We start from the raw sequence: 13,166 nt of genomic DNA, 5'->3' as shown, positions 1-13,166 counted from the left end.
ATATATATACACAAGACTATTGATACCCTCCCTCGATCTGGGGCCCCAAGCTAGATCTCATCCCGTGGGGTCAACATGATCATGAGAACGGTGAACAAAAATCCCAGAACTACACGGAGGGACCTGATGAATGACCTGCAGAGAGCTGGGACCAAAGTAACAAAGGCTACCATCAGTAACACACTACGCCGAGAGGGACTCAAATCCTGCAGTGCCAGGTGTGTCCTCCTGCTTAAGCCAGTACATGTCCAGGCCCGTCTGAAGTTTGCCAGAGAGCATATGGATGATCCAGAAGAGGATTGGGAGAATATCATGTGGTCAGATGAAACCAAAATAGAACTGTTTGGTAAAAACTCAACTTGTCATGTTTGGAGGAAGAAGAATGCTGAGTTGCATCTTAAGAAAACCATACCTACTGTGAAGCATGGGGGTGGAAACATCATGCTTTGGGTCTGTTTTTCTTGTCTAACCAGTGAATTGTGCAATGCAGCAGTCCAATCCATTAAATGCCATGAGCCAGCAATGGTGCTAGACAATCTGGTTTGAGTATTTCTAGAACTGCTGATCTCCTGATATTTTCAGCACAACGGTCTCTAGAGTTTACTCTTTTTACACTTGGTCCAATAAAGACAAAATCCTGTGACAAAATCCTCAGACAAAAATGCCTTGTTGATGCGCGAGGTCAACAGAGAATGGTAAACCTGCTTTGAGCAGACAGAAAGCCTGACCTCTCAGTCCAATTGTGGTGAGCAGAAAAACATCACAGACTGCACAACACATTGAACAGTGTAGGTGGATGGACTGCAACAGCAGCAGACCACAGCAGGTTCCACTTATGTTTGTTAATACCAATCAATCACAGCTTGAATGCCACAGTATGCTTTAGTATTGTTTCTGACCATGAGCATTTATTCATGGCTGCATCTTACATATCTTCCAATGGCTACTTCCAGCATGTAACAAAGCAAAGGTTTCTCAAACAGCCTATTAAACAGTATTAACAGCCCCCTTAAACAGCCTATGGACTGTCGGCGGTCCAAAGTGTTATTATGAACTTCAAACCTACCAAAGATGCAGTCCCTGTAATTACTAAAAGTCTCTGTACTTACTGAATAATACGCACTTAATATCAATAAACACTTAGTGTGTATGTAGTCTTTCTGGGTTAAGATGTTAAACTGGTTTTAAATGAGCATGACAATGTGTTAATTCTATATGCAGACTTCGGGATGTGGTAGCACACAAGAATTGAAGCAGTAAAGCACTCCTGACAAATCTCTGGGAAATGTGCAGTCATGTCATAGGACTGGAATCTTTCCAACATTGGTGAAATCTATGCCACAAAGTACTGAGGCTGTTTTGAGAGCAAAGCGAGGCCTAACCCAGTATCAGTATAGTGTTCCTTATAAAGTACTCGTTGAGTGAATACATATTCAGCTTGTTTTTTGGTTGCATTACATTTCGCGCTTAACTTGGAATGCAATATTTTGTGGCTCAAACCAGACAAGCAGAAAACATTTGAAGATAAAACTTAAATGAAGCAGCCTGAGTGAAAACGGAAACAGTTTTTCATACCATGTGGCTTTTACGCTCCGAGGCTGATTGTATTCGTTTTTTTTGTATGTGGATCACTGCGGGAATAAGCACAATTACGCTGCTTGGATCTCTACTGTTGTACAGCATAGTGTATGAAAAGTGATTAAAAAAGGACAACTTCTCCACATAACTCACCCTGTACCACACAATCTCCCGCAATCTGCCATCAGTCTTGAAGTTGCACTTCAGCGTCACCGTCTCTCCGACAACAACAGGTGGTAGAGGCTCTATTGTCACTGTCAAATACCCTGCAGGGCAAAAAAAAGATAATTATAGTAGCGTTCATTTATACACATTTGCACGGGCGGCCAGCGGGTGCTCTCCTGATTCGAGGTTCAATGAATGTTACAGAATTAGTGCAAACTCAGAGGGGAAAAAAAGGTCTGGCATAACTCAGATCACTTAGCGTAGAGCAAATTGTAATCCAAATCATCCTCCATGAAATTAAGAGCCGGTTTTCTGGACACATATTGAGTCAAGTGCTGGACTAAATTACACTTTCACAGAGGAGGGTGGATGTAGATGGGCAATGTGCAATATTTTCTGTTAGCTTAGTCCTCCACTTAACTCTGTCTTACCTGATATATTACCTAAAATACATTAAGAGACTTTGGCTTATCCTTTTTTAAATTCATTCAAATCAGCCCCCAGAGTAGTTGGGTCTTATACTAAAATAAATGGATCACCATTTCTGTTGGTCTATTACCAATGAAATTTTGACATTAAGTAAAGGAAAGCTGGCACATTTAAATCGTGAACAAAAATGCTAAACAATATACATCAATAATCACAGTATTGCCTTTATTGTTGAATGCACTATGATATTTTACCTGGTTTAACAATAACAAAGCTATAAGCTACTATCTGTTAATACATAATTTGACATCATTTTAATAATAAAAATGTAATTTTGTAAAGAGATATATTTTCACATATTCAGATTCAAAGGTTCTGTAGCCTATATAATGTAATCATTTTAGTAAGTTTATTTTATGTAAAAAGTTTCCGTTTGTTGCTAGCTGCGTTTTGCAGATTTAATGATCTACGCTTTTTTTATTACTTATTATTACTTTATTTATTTTAGATCATGATAACATATCAAAAAACTCCTGGAATATGTGAAAATATTTGCTTCTTAATTGGTGAGGTGGGAGAACCAACTAGCTACATTTATAACTCTAGATTTATAAGCATGCTGAGAAATATGTACACCGAAACTGGCACTGCCAGTCTCACTTTAGAAACAATGATTGCACTAATTGGGTTTTTGGGGCTTGCAAGGTTTGCTTCAACCTTGCATCAACTTTTATTTGCTAGAGAAGAGAGCAATGATGGAAATATGCATACTGAGAAAATCCAAATAGAGCATTATACCACTGTACGGCTAAAGTGTTTGGGATTTGCAGGCATGTATCTTACTCTAATTGATGTCAGTACTCTGCTCATTGCAAAAACCTAGAAGGCGATGTAACATGAGCACAGTTTGGCTTCATGCCAGAATTTGTTCATCTTGAAGTGTTGAATTCAAGCTGTTTTTTGCCCATCAAGGAAGCAACAGTCTTAGTAAGATTACATTACAGAATATTGAGCACTGAAATTGTCTTTTTTGCCCTTGGGCACAACTATATGATTAAGAATTGATTACTTGCTCTCTAGCGTCACCAGCTGGACAAAAACTCAGTGAGGCTGCTTTTATTTACAAGGCTCATATTTCTGTTTACATTGGTTTCTGTACTTAAGCCTTCACAAATGCCTCTGGGCAGTGTATGATTGATGACGTTACAATGGTAGTAAATTGGGGGGAGAAAAAAATCTATCTTTGATTGAACATTCTGCTGATTTATTTCAGATTTTGTCAATGTCAATGCATTCGGTTTAGAACAAAAACTAATCTGTGAATGCAAATATGAATGCAAATGTGCTGTGCTTGGCAATCGGCACCCCGGAACATTCCTCATATGTACAGTAATGAGTTCTTGGTCGAAAGGATCTTTGAAATCATTTTCTCTGTATATTAACTTCTAGATGTATAGTTCTTGTTTCATAAAAAAAGATGAAAGTAGAAGGAAAATGCGCCTTTTGCTTCATTAATTACAGTAAGCATCGGACAGTTTGTCCTCTTTTTTATTACCCCTCTAAGTCAGTTAGGCTGTGGTGTCCCACACCCTATAAATAAAAGCATGTTTCAGCCCACTTCTGATTAGCTTTCACTACAGTGAACAATTAGGCTCACAGTTTTACATCCACTTTTCCGATGACCCATATTTGATCTCTGGCATATAGCACACTTTATGAAGTGCTTTCCTTGAATCTGTCTCTTCCAGTATTTCGACTTTCGAGTTTACCAATGATTCATGATAACACTTTGCTAATGTGAGCTGTAATTAATCATTTCTATATTACGATACAAATACAAAAAGCAAATGTCATTAAACATACACAGCCATACTGCAAATAAATGACATGTTTCTGGATCAGCCTAAATGACTAATTTGAGCGTGTTGAACTTTGCTGTCTTGTTGTTTAGGAAACCACAATTCTATCGGTTTCTTACGGAGTTAATGACTGTAATTACAAAAGCTTGTTCCAATTTCTCGGCATGGCACATTTGAGACGTAGGGCGAGGCTGAACAAATAAAATAGTAGGAATAAAAAGAGGGGCGCCCTGTAGTGCTGAGCAACACATGTATATCTATATACAGTCTATACCCGTATTTCCAGTGGCGTAGTGGTGGTGAGTACAGTCCAGAAGTAAACTTGTAAAGAAGCTTTTATTTTGCATTCTTTTGTAACTTGTAGACCGGTTTTGACCAGGCAAGGAGCAACACAGCACAGCAACCCCCCGGGTTATGTAAAGCTGCTTTGTGACGACAACAGTTGTAAAAAGCGCTATACAAATAAATTTGACTTGACTTGACTTGACTTATGTGCTTTGTCTAGGTGTATCCAGTAACGTCTGGGGTTCCCATTTCCTACCATCACCAACTACCCCAACATAAAATTTCATTTAATTTTCTTCATTACAAATTATGGAAACAGCATATACAAAATACAAAGTAGAATATTAACCCTTTATATCAGCTAATTAATTCATAATGAAAACAATCATTGGCTGGGAAAAAAAGTGTTGAGCTCCACCTCACATCACATTTTAAGGGAGATTTTACATATAATTTTATTAATAAATTGTTTCAAGCTTTAACTACAAACAAAAACGTTTCATTTATGTAATATATAATAATAATAATAATAATAATAATAAAACAAAAGAAGAAGAACAACAAGAGGAAGAGTTGTGAAATACTGTATATGGCATAACTGTGAAATTGCATACCACCGCAACCCTGATTGATACAACATCAGTGTTGTAATTAAATAATGATTTATCTAATAAACATAAAATATATTAATAATGACACTACTATATAACATAATGAAATCATAATTACTTGCATAAATGTGCATACATTTGAATATTTATCTTTATGCTTTTTTGATGCTTATTTCCAAATGTCAATAAATAATCACACTGTCAGTGTTATAGGTAATATTGTTCAAATACATGGTACAAAAAATGTTTCAAACTGCAAAAGCACTAAAACCTACCAAATAGTTTTCACTATAGATATTATATTAAAAATCTTTATTATTCATTCCAATAATAATAGATTATCACCAGCACTGCTGTTTTTTACTGTTTAGATTATAGCACATTGTCCTGCATGAAACATGGATTCATTTATGTTATTAATGCCAATGGAAATGTCATCTGATATTGCAAAATACTGTATTAGGGGAAAAATGTGATACTGAATTATGACCAATACCTTCAGGCACTATTGCCCTGATTCTACCATATACTTGTGGGCAAGACTGTACACACCCCACACAGTCTATCTATCCCTGGAGCCATTATCCATCTCGCAGCAGGCAGCCGAGGAAAGAAAGATGGCCAAAAGTGCTTCTGAACATCAAACAAGGTAAAAGTCTAATTTGATTATCTACCAGCTAACTCTTTTAATTTACAGTAATATTTAATTTTGCTCCTTCTCCACATTTGGATTTAAAATTTAGAGCTTTTACATTACTGAAGGTATCTGTAAAATACTCTAATGATGAAAATCTCCTCACGCCATATGCGCAGGTCAATACATTTAGGGATTCCTATTAATGAGAAAGTAACACACAAGCATTTTTAAACTTTTTGGTAAACATGAACAGATTTAATCGGTAGTCCAGGCCATTTATAGAGCAATTTTTATAATTATTCCATATTTTTACCCCCCTATCACACAATCACACAAACACACATACACAGTCCAAAATAATATTAACAAAATGGTGGTAAGTAATTTCCAAATAGTCTTTTTTCAGTCCCTGACAATCTGTTCATTTGCCTGAAGGGATGAGAAAATTAAATTGCCGTCTACCAACTATGCAAAACTCAAGCAGCTGTACAGAAAATTTGATGAAAGTATTAACCAGAACGGGGATTTCCACAATTAATGTGTATCTAAAGTCAGAAGTATGCAGCTTAAATCCCTCTGAGTGCATTATTTCCATGAGCATTCACTTCTGCAATATTGTGCTTAATATGCACGGCTCAACAGGAACCCACAAATTGAGTGTTTTGGAATTAAGTTTGATTAAAGCCTTAACATAGCTTTAGAAATCAAATAAAATCACTGCAACAAATTTGAACTTAGCTGGAGAGGCGTGTTGTGGCAATTTGCAAAAGTACTTCAACTCAGATCCACTCAATCCCACTCAAAAGTGCGATTGCAGTTCAGCACCACGGAGAGTGACACATCCAGCATAGCACTGTTGAAATGGAGAGTTCTAGACATGAGAAACTTTCTGTTCTGGTTGGCTGACAACATTGCCAATCCAATTATCTAATTTAATTTAATTATATTCACTTTTCTCTCTTTCAGTGGAATGTTTCCAATGCCACTGGCTGCAACACAAACTCAAAGCATGCAGTTGGAGAAATACTGCATCAGTTTTTCTCCTAATATACCTTTGCTCACTGCAGTCAAAATGTTGCAGCCATTTTGACATTTAAAATCTTAGAATGGATGAAAAAGAGCTAGTGGTGACATTTTAAAAAATACAAAGTACAAATGATTTCCATTCTGTAGGTCTATACCTATTTGTTTCACCAAGACACATTCAGACAACCCAAAATCCTACAGAACAACCAAAACACCAGTAATAATTGCTGTGCAATTAACAAAATTTCAGTGTGACTATCAAGTGTAAATGCATGTGGCCAAAATCTTATCAGGATGCAATGCAGATACTCATCACATGAAGTGACATGGTGTAAACGAGGACTATCAGTACTGCATTAGTCCTGTTCTGGCCTTGATGACTGATGACAAATTGCTTACATCAGGGGTGGAGAACTCCAGTTTTAGAGGGCTTGCTTCCTGCACAGTTTTGTGCTTTTCCTGTTCAAGCACATCTGATTCAACCCACTCTTTAATTTGCAGAATTAATAGGTGTTTTGAAGCAGGGAAATCAGCATACTGTGCTATACTCCAACCATCAATTCACCACCTATGGTCTAAATGAACAGTTTCTCACATAATGTGTACTGTTGTCCACAGACCTACTATAGTGGGTGTAATGATTTTTTCATCTCCACACATTTCTGAACCACATCTGATGATCATTTTCTTTATGACATCGCCTGCACTCTCTCACTTTTTAACCCACTCTATCATTTGTTTTTGTGGTGTCCAGTTGGCAGATCAAGTGACTTCCTGTTCTTCTCCACTATACACTAAGACACTAGTTTCTTTGAGCACATGAAAACACCTGCTAAACATCAGTATACAACACAAGCATATCTGAGCCACATGCTAGCATCTTTCTGACTTCCAAATATATATTTATGAATTTTGGCATTTCTCTCAGAAACATGTAAAACCCCTAGCACAAACACACAGTTGTTATGAGTCATGATCAGAATCTGCATATCAGAGACCAAATCTAACCAGAAGCAAGTTCCTGCAGCTGGGACACCTGGTGGCACTGATGCCAGATACATTTCTAACATGTGGTCACTTCTTATTGGTCAGACACACTTCTCACACACTTCACACATCTATCTATCTATCTATCTATCTATCTATCTAACTATCTATCTATCTATCTATCTATCTATCTATCTATCTATCTATCTATCTATCTGTTGGTCTGTCCGTCTATCCATCCGCCTGTCTGTCTGTAGTATATGTCCAAATGTTTGTGCAAACCCCTACAAATTAATGTATTCAGCAACTGCAAGTTGCACCCCTTGCTGACACAGATGTGCAAATACACACACACACAGCTGTCATCCCCCTGTAGAGAGGCACTGCCAATAGAATAAGACTCTCTGGAGCAGATCAATGTGAACCTGATGGCACCATGCCTAATGCCAAGCGCATGCTAGAGGGCCATTAGAATCCCCAGCATTGAGCTGTACAGCAGTGCAATGTGTTCTCTAGAATGATGGTGCTTAATCCAATATTTTTTTATCTTATCGCTTAATCCAATATTTTTTTCAAAGATTTCTCTCCCTTAAGACAGTAGTTTTACAGATCTTGCCTCCAGATACAGATCTCTGCAGAATCATGTGTAAGAAATCAGCTTACAATAATAAAAGAAATATAATTTCCAACAGGAGACCAGAGCAAAATGTACAGCCAGTTCTGTACATTCTAATGATCAGCCCTTGTTATGGTCTTAATTAAACCCTTGTCAAGCAAAACAGCCCCATCGCTGGCCAGAGCGATGTTCCTGAAGCCTTATCAGTGTCTCAGACTGCTTCAGACAGAGTCGGCTATTCTGTACATTTATCTTAAAGGAGGACAGATGAGCCTCACTCTAACACTCAGGGGAAATCTGACCAGCTAGATAAGAACAAATTCCTCTAGATTTGCAACCTATCCTTATCTCAGAATTCACATTTTTGTCCTGTCACACTGCCAGAGCGCCCTGACATCACTTTCTTACAAACTTTGATTGGCCTTTGCCCTCAAAGAAACACTGATCCTTAACACTGAAAATACTCTCCTCCTAAGCATATACAATAAGTTCCCTAAGTATTTGAATAGTGACCCAGTAATTCTGCCACTGTACACCACCTTAGTGCATTTGAAATAAAGCAAGATGCGATTGTGAGCTTTAAGTCAAGGGGTTTGATAAAAAGTGGGCATTAACCCCTTATGTTATATGACTTACTATTACACCCTAAAGAGAAATACATGCAAAGCAAATTAGGTTATAACAGTGAACAGTGAACCCTAGATTTATTATTCAGTTATTATTCCTTATGCAGAAACCATACTGTTTGGTAACCATTTAGTTTACCACATTTTGAGGAGTGCCACAGGGTTTGGTTATAAAACGCATGCTAATTGTGGCAGTAATGTACTTGTAAGAATGAAGAACTCCAGTGTGGGCCTTTGCACAGGGTTTAAAGGGTTGGGAGTTTAGGAATAACATCCATTATATAGTTCCTTCTAACAGGCTCAAAAGTAATTGGACAATTAACTAAGAATTAGCAGTTGATAGCTGTTCAATGGAACTCTCTGAATGCAGTCCAAAGAAGTGTCAATGAAAGTGAAAGAGGATCAAAAAAAATAAAAACTTATCAGAGAGATAGCAAAAACTTTAAGTCTTTTTTAACTTTAAGTCTAACTTTAAGTGGCAAAAAACAGAACATTATATAAAGAAGGAATGCTCTGAGGAGTTCAGCAACACCAAAATGCCTAGGATACCACAGCAGAAAACTAAGTGAACACAGAATTCTTTCCTTGGTGAAAAAAACATCTTCAGACCAAGTTACTTTACCAGTCAGATTTAGTCAAATGCAGCAAAACATATAAAATGGCGCTTCACAATACAGATGGACAATGACCCAAAACATACCACAAAAGCAACGTAAGAACGTCCTAATGCAAAGTGGTGAAATGTCCTTAAACGGCAGAGTCAACTTAATTGAGTAACTTCATTTACATAAGACAAAACTGAAGGCTGAAAGACAAACAAGCAGCAACTGAAGGCGGCTACAGTACTGGACTGGCCATTTGATAATGCCAATGGCTTCCAGACTCTAGGCAGTCACAGAGTGCAAGGAATTTGCATCTAAGTATTAAAATACTTTTGTAATTTTTAGAAGATTAATGCAGTTTTTTTAAATCCCATTGTCACATCCTAATTGCCTGATTCAAATTCAAATCCACTGAGGATTTGAGCCACAAAGGCAAAATGACAAAAATCCTGTCACTGTGCAAATACTTAACTTAATAATTAACCCTGGGCTAATGTTTTGACTCATGGGTACGGCATTTTATGGTTATGAATGGTAATACGTAAAATGAAAAAAAAATGGCATATTAACATAGGGCACATACTGCTACCATTAACTGGTAGTTGATACAAAGTTTATACCACTATATAGCACTGTTCCAATTTCGAATCGTAACGCTCACCCCTGTATGGGCAGCTCCTAAGCTTGAACATGGACTCTGCGGTGGCCGGCTGTGGTGGATCATGAATGGGATCCACTTCAAGGGGCTCAGTGCACCTCGACATGCTTGTTAAAAGAATCTTAATTTAATCATCACACTCCAGGGATCTCCACGCTGGAGGAGATTTGAATGGATAAGCCTCAGCAAGGGCTGCGGGTCATTAACACGAGTCAGAGCTTTTACAACAAATCCCCTCCACTTAGCACCCATGCATCCCTCTCAGCAATGGAAAGAACCTTTAACTGCTTTTTTTTTCAAACGAGGCCCAGCAATGGTCGAGAATCCATAGGAGACAGACCGACGAGATTGCATGGTTGATAGGATCTCTTCTACTTAAATGTCAAATGACTAAGTGAGGTATAGCCATTTGCCAAAAGAGCTAGACCATTATCTGTTCAAAATGGCACGGTCATTCGAAACACTAAAAAAAAAAACTACCCTGGAGCTTTTTAAGTGGATGGAGGTTCTATTCTGAGTATCGAGCACTTGAGTGGCTCTTGAAATAAACAAGGTCTATTCTTGCATAACATTACTTGAAACCCCATGCACTCTGTACAGATGAATTATTTGTCTGACTATGCAATTAAGGATTTTTTTTTCTTCATTTAAAATCTTGCTTTCTCATGCTCTGAGAGACTTTGTCTTTTAGAGTCTTGTTTGGTTTTTGCTCTTCAAGCACCTAGGAAATCTTGTCTTATGTTTTTTTATCTTATGATCTCAGGAAACTTTTCTTTTTGAGCCTTAGTTCCTCTCAGTGGTTCTACCTCATCCTTTTTTTGTTTTTCCTGTGAGTCATTGTTCTTCTCAGTATTGCTTCCGCATGTTGTTAGAGAGCTTTTCTACTTAGGTCTTGGTTCCTCTCAGAGGTTCATTTGGAGTTTGTCTTGTAAGTCATTTCCGAGTCTCACCCATGCTCAACTCAAGCTGCAAGAACGCTTATAACACAACCGTCTTGCAACATTATGTGCTGCCTCTGGTTTGTAATCTGTTCATACTTCAAACAAACCAGCAAGCAAACCAGAGCTTGTTTAGAAACAGACAGAGACTCGCTCAGGTGGACTTGGTCTGCTTGTTTGGTTCTCACCTCAGTTTGAAAGGATGCATTCACACTTATTCTAACAAACCTCACTAACAGAGAAATCACACCAGGGTTTGTTTTAATCTAACCGAAGCTGACAAGAATAAATGCACTCTTAGAGAGCTTTTGCTTTTATATCTTGTATCCTTTTAGTGTTTTTCCTTCTGCTTGAAGTTTGTCCTGTGAGTCTTGGTTCTTCTTAGTATTTCTTCCTCATGTGTTTCCTGGCCACTGTCACTCTCGACACGTAGTGTGCAGTGCCGCTTTGTGAGAGAATTTAATTGCAATTGAACATCGCAGCACACAATGTATTGCAGCGCTAATATTTAATATTTCCCTGTTCAATTGAAACGCAGCACGGTCTGGTCAGTGGTGCGTTGACTTGTCCTCGGCTGCTGAGAGAAGCTCTGTGGTCATATGCTGAATGTGGGTGAGAGGCGCTGTGAGCGGGCCAGTGTAATATTGCGTGACTTACTGATAGTGAAAGAGCCGTGAGCAGAGGGATTTTAAAAGAGCTCATTACATGGCCTGCGCGCTCATGCTTCAGCTGAGCTTCAGATTTCATACGATTTCCCCCACTGATGTCCAAGCCAGAGCGACTACTAAAAGGCCCAATTACTACACGCCTCAACAGCAAAACGGCAGCACACAAACAGTTTTTAATGATGGAGAAAAGTGCCGCGGCCGCTCAGCCCCTCCAAGATGGCATTTCTTCCTCTTGGAAATCTCTGCTTTAAGGTTTCCATTGGTCTACCAATTAACATGTCCACAGCAGATGGGCTTCACTTGCCCCAGCTATTAAAACTTCAACCCCACATGTGCAAGCACTCACTGTTTTGAGAGATTGCGGTTGGATCATCCAATTACACGGTGCAATGGTGATAAGATGTCCAGGGCTGGAGCTTCACTTTGCTATCGATGTTGCCGTGAACTTGCATGCAGTTTGATTATCCTATGATAAACTACTGACCTTTCGACCCATTGGTGTGTCTTTAGACCTAACGCAGTGCCATGCAGTTTGATTTCTGCACCATTATGCATGGCACTGTGTCAGGTCTAAAAACACACCAATGGGTCTAAAGGTCAGCAGTTTATCATAGGATAATCAAACTGCATGCAAGTTCACGGCATAGGATCAAGAAATTAATGGTAGGTGTTAAAACAAAATACAGTTCAAATGATGTCTGCTTTTACCTTTGTTTTTACTGTAATTGTCTATTTACTCTCTTTAGTTCCTTACTATAGAATTACTCCCCAACTACAGTATCAATCAAAAGTTTGGGCTGATTATCATCCTAAAAATATTTAATCCAAATATCAGAGTGACCTAGCTATGGCTATGCACCGTAGTTGCTGAGGGGTTTCAGGTAGCTCTAATTATACATTGAACTAAAAGAAGAACATTTGGTCATATAGATTATTAATGCAATTTATTGATAAATTAGCTAAATGCAAAATAAGTAACTGTTTATGTATTAATGTACATTAACATACTGTAGTTGTATGGTTTGAGAGGTATTTCCAGACTCACACATCCACATTTCCACAGTTCTACAACTTAGGCCTGCTTGAAAACCCCTAGCCACAACATTCTCACTATTGTGGATACCCCTGTGTCCGTGTCTCTTAAAAAAAAAAAAGCATTTGGATCAAATGTTTTTAGGGTGATGATCAGCACACAGTTAACCAGGTTTTTAGTGCTACTGTACATAACCTGGTGGTAAATAATATGTCTTAAGAATAGGAACTGAATTATGTGCCCACAGTTTAGGAACAGGAATCAAAATTAGCAGTTTCTCTGTGAATGCTTAAGGAAAAACAAGAGCTTCAGAAATTGCTCCAAAAGTGGTGTCTATTCCGTGAATTATTGTAACAGTGTCATTAGCAAGACACCTAAAGCACAACTGCTCCCTGTGTGTCACAGTTAGGGTTGCTCACCAAAGAACAAGTGCTCACTAGTGTGGAAA

At 38.2% G+C, this 13,166-nt stretch overlaps 1 protein-coding gene across 2 annotated transcripts in view; it reads right to left on the bottom strand.

The window, feature by feature from the left end:
- The window catches only part of igsf21a (immunoglobin superfamily, member 21a), a 301,702-nt gene that overhangs the window by 190,374 nt on the left and 98,162 nt on the right, over positions 1-13,166 (bottom strand). For both annotated transcript variants that reach the window (XM_072665988.1, XM_072665989.1), the window contains exon 2: positions 1,732-1,844. In XM_072665988.1, coding sequence (XP_072522089.1) covers positions 1,732-1,844 — 113 coding nt within the window. The remainder of the gene's footprint in view (positions 1-1,731; positions 1,845-13,166) is intronic.

Source organism: Salminus brasiliensis, chromosome 21 (assembly GCF_030463535.1).
Source record: "Salminus brasiliensis chromosome 21, fSalBra1.hap2, whole genome shotgun sequence".
Lineage (NCBI taxonomy): Eukaryota > Metazoa > Chordata > Actinopteri > Characiformes > Bryconidae > Salminus > Salminus brasiliensis.
Note: the sequence above shows the minus strand (reverse complement) of the source record. Positions and strands in the feature narration are given on the sequence as shown.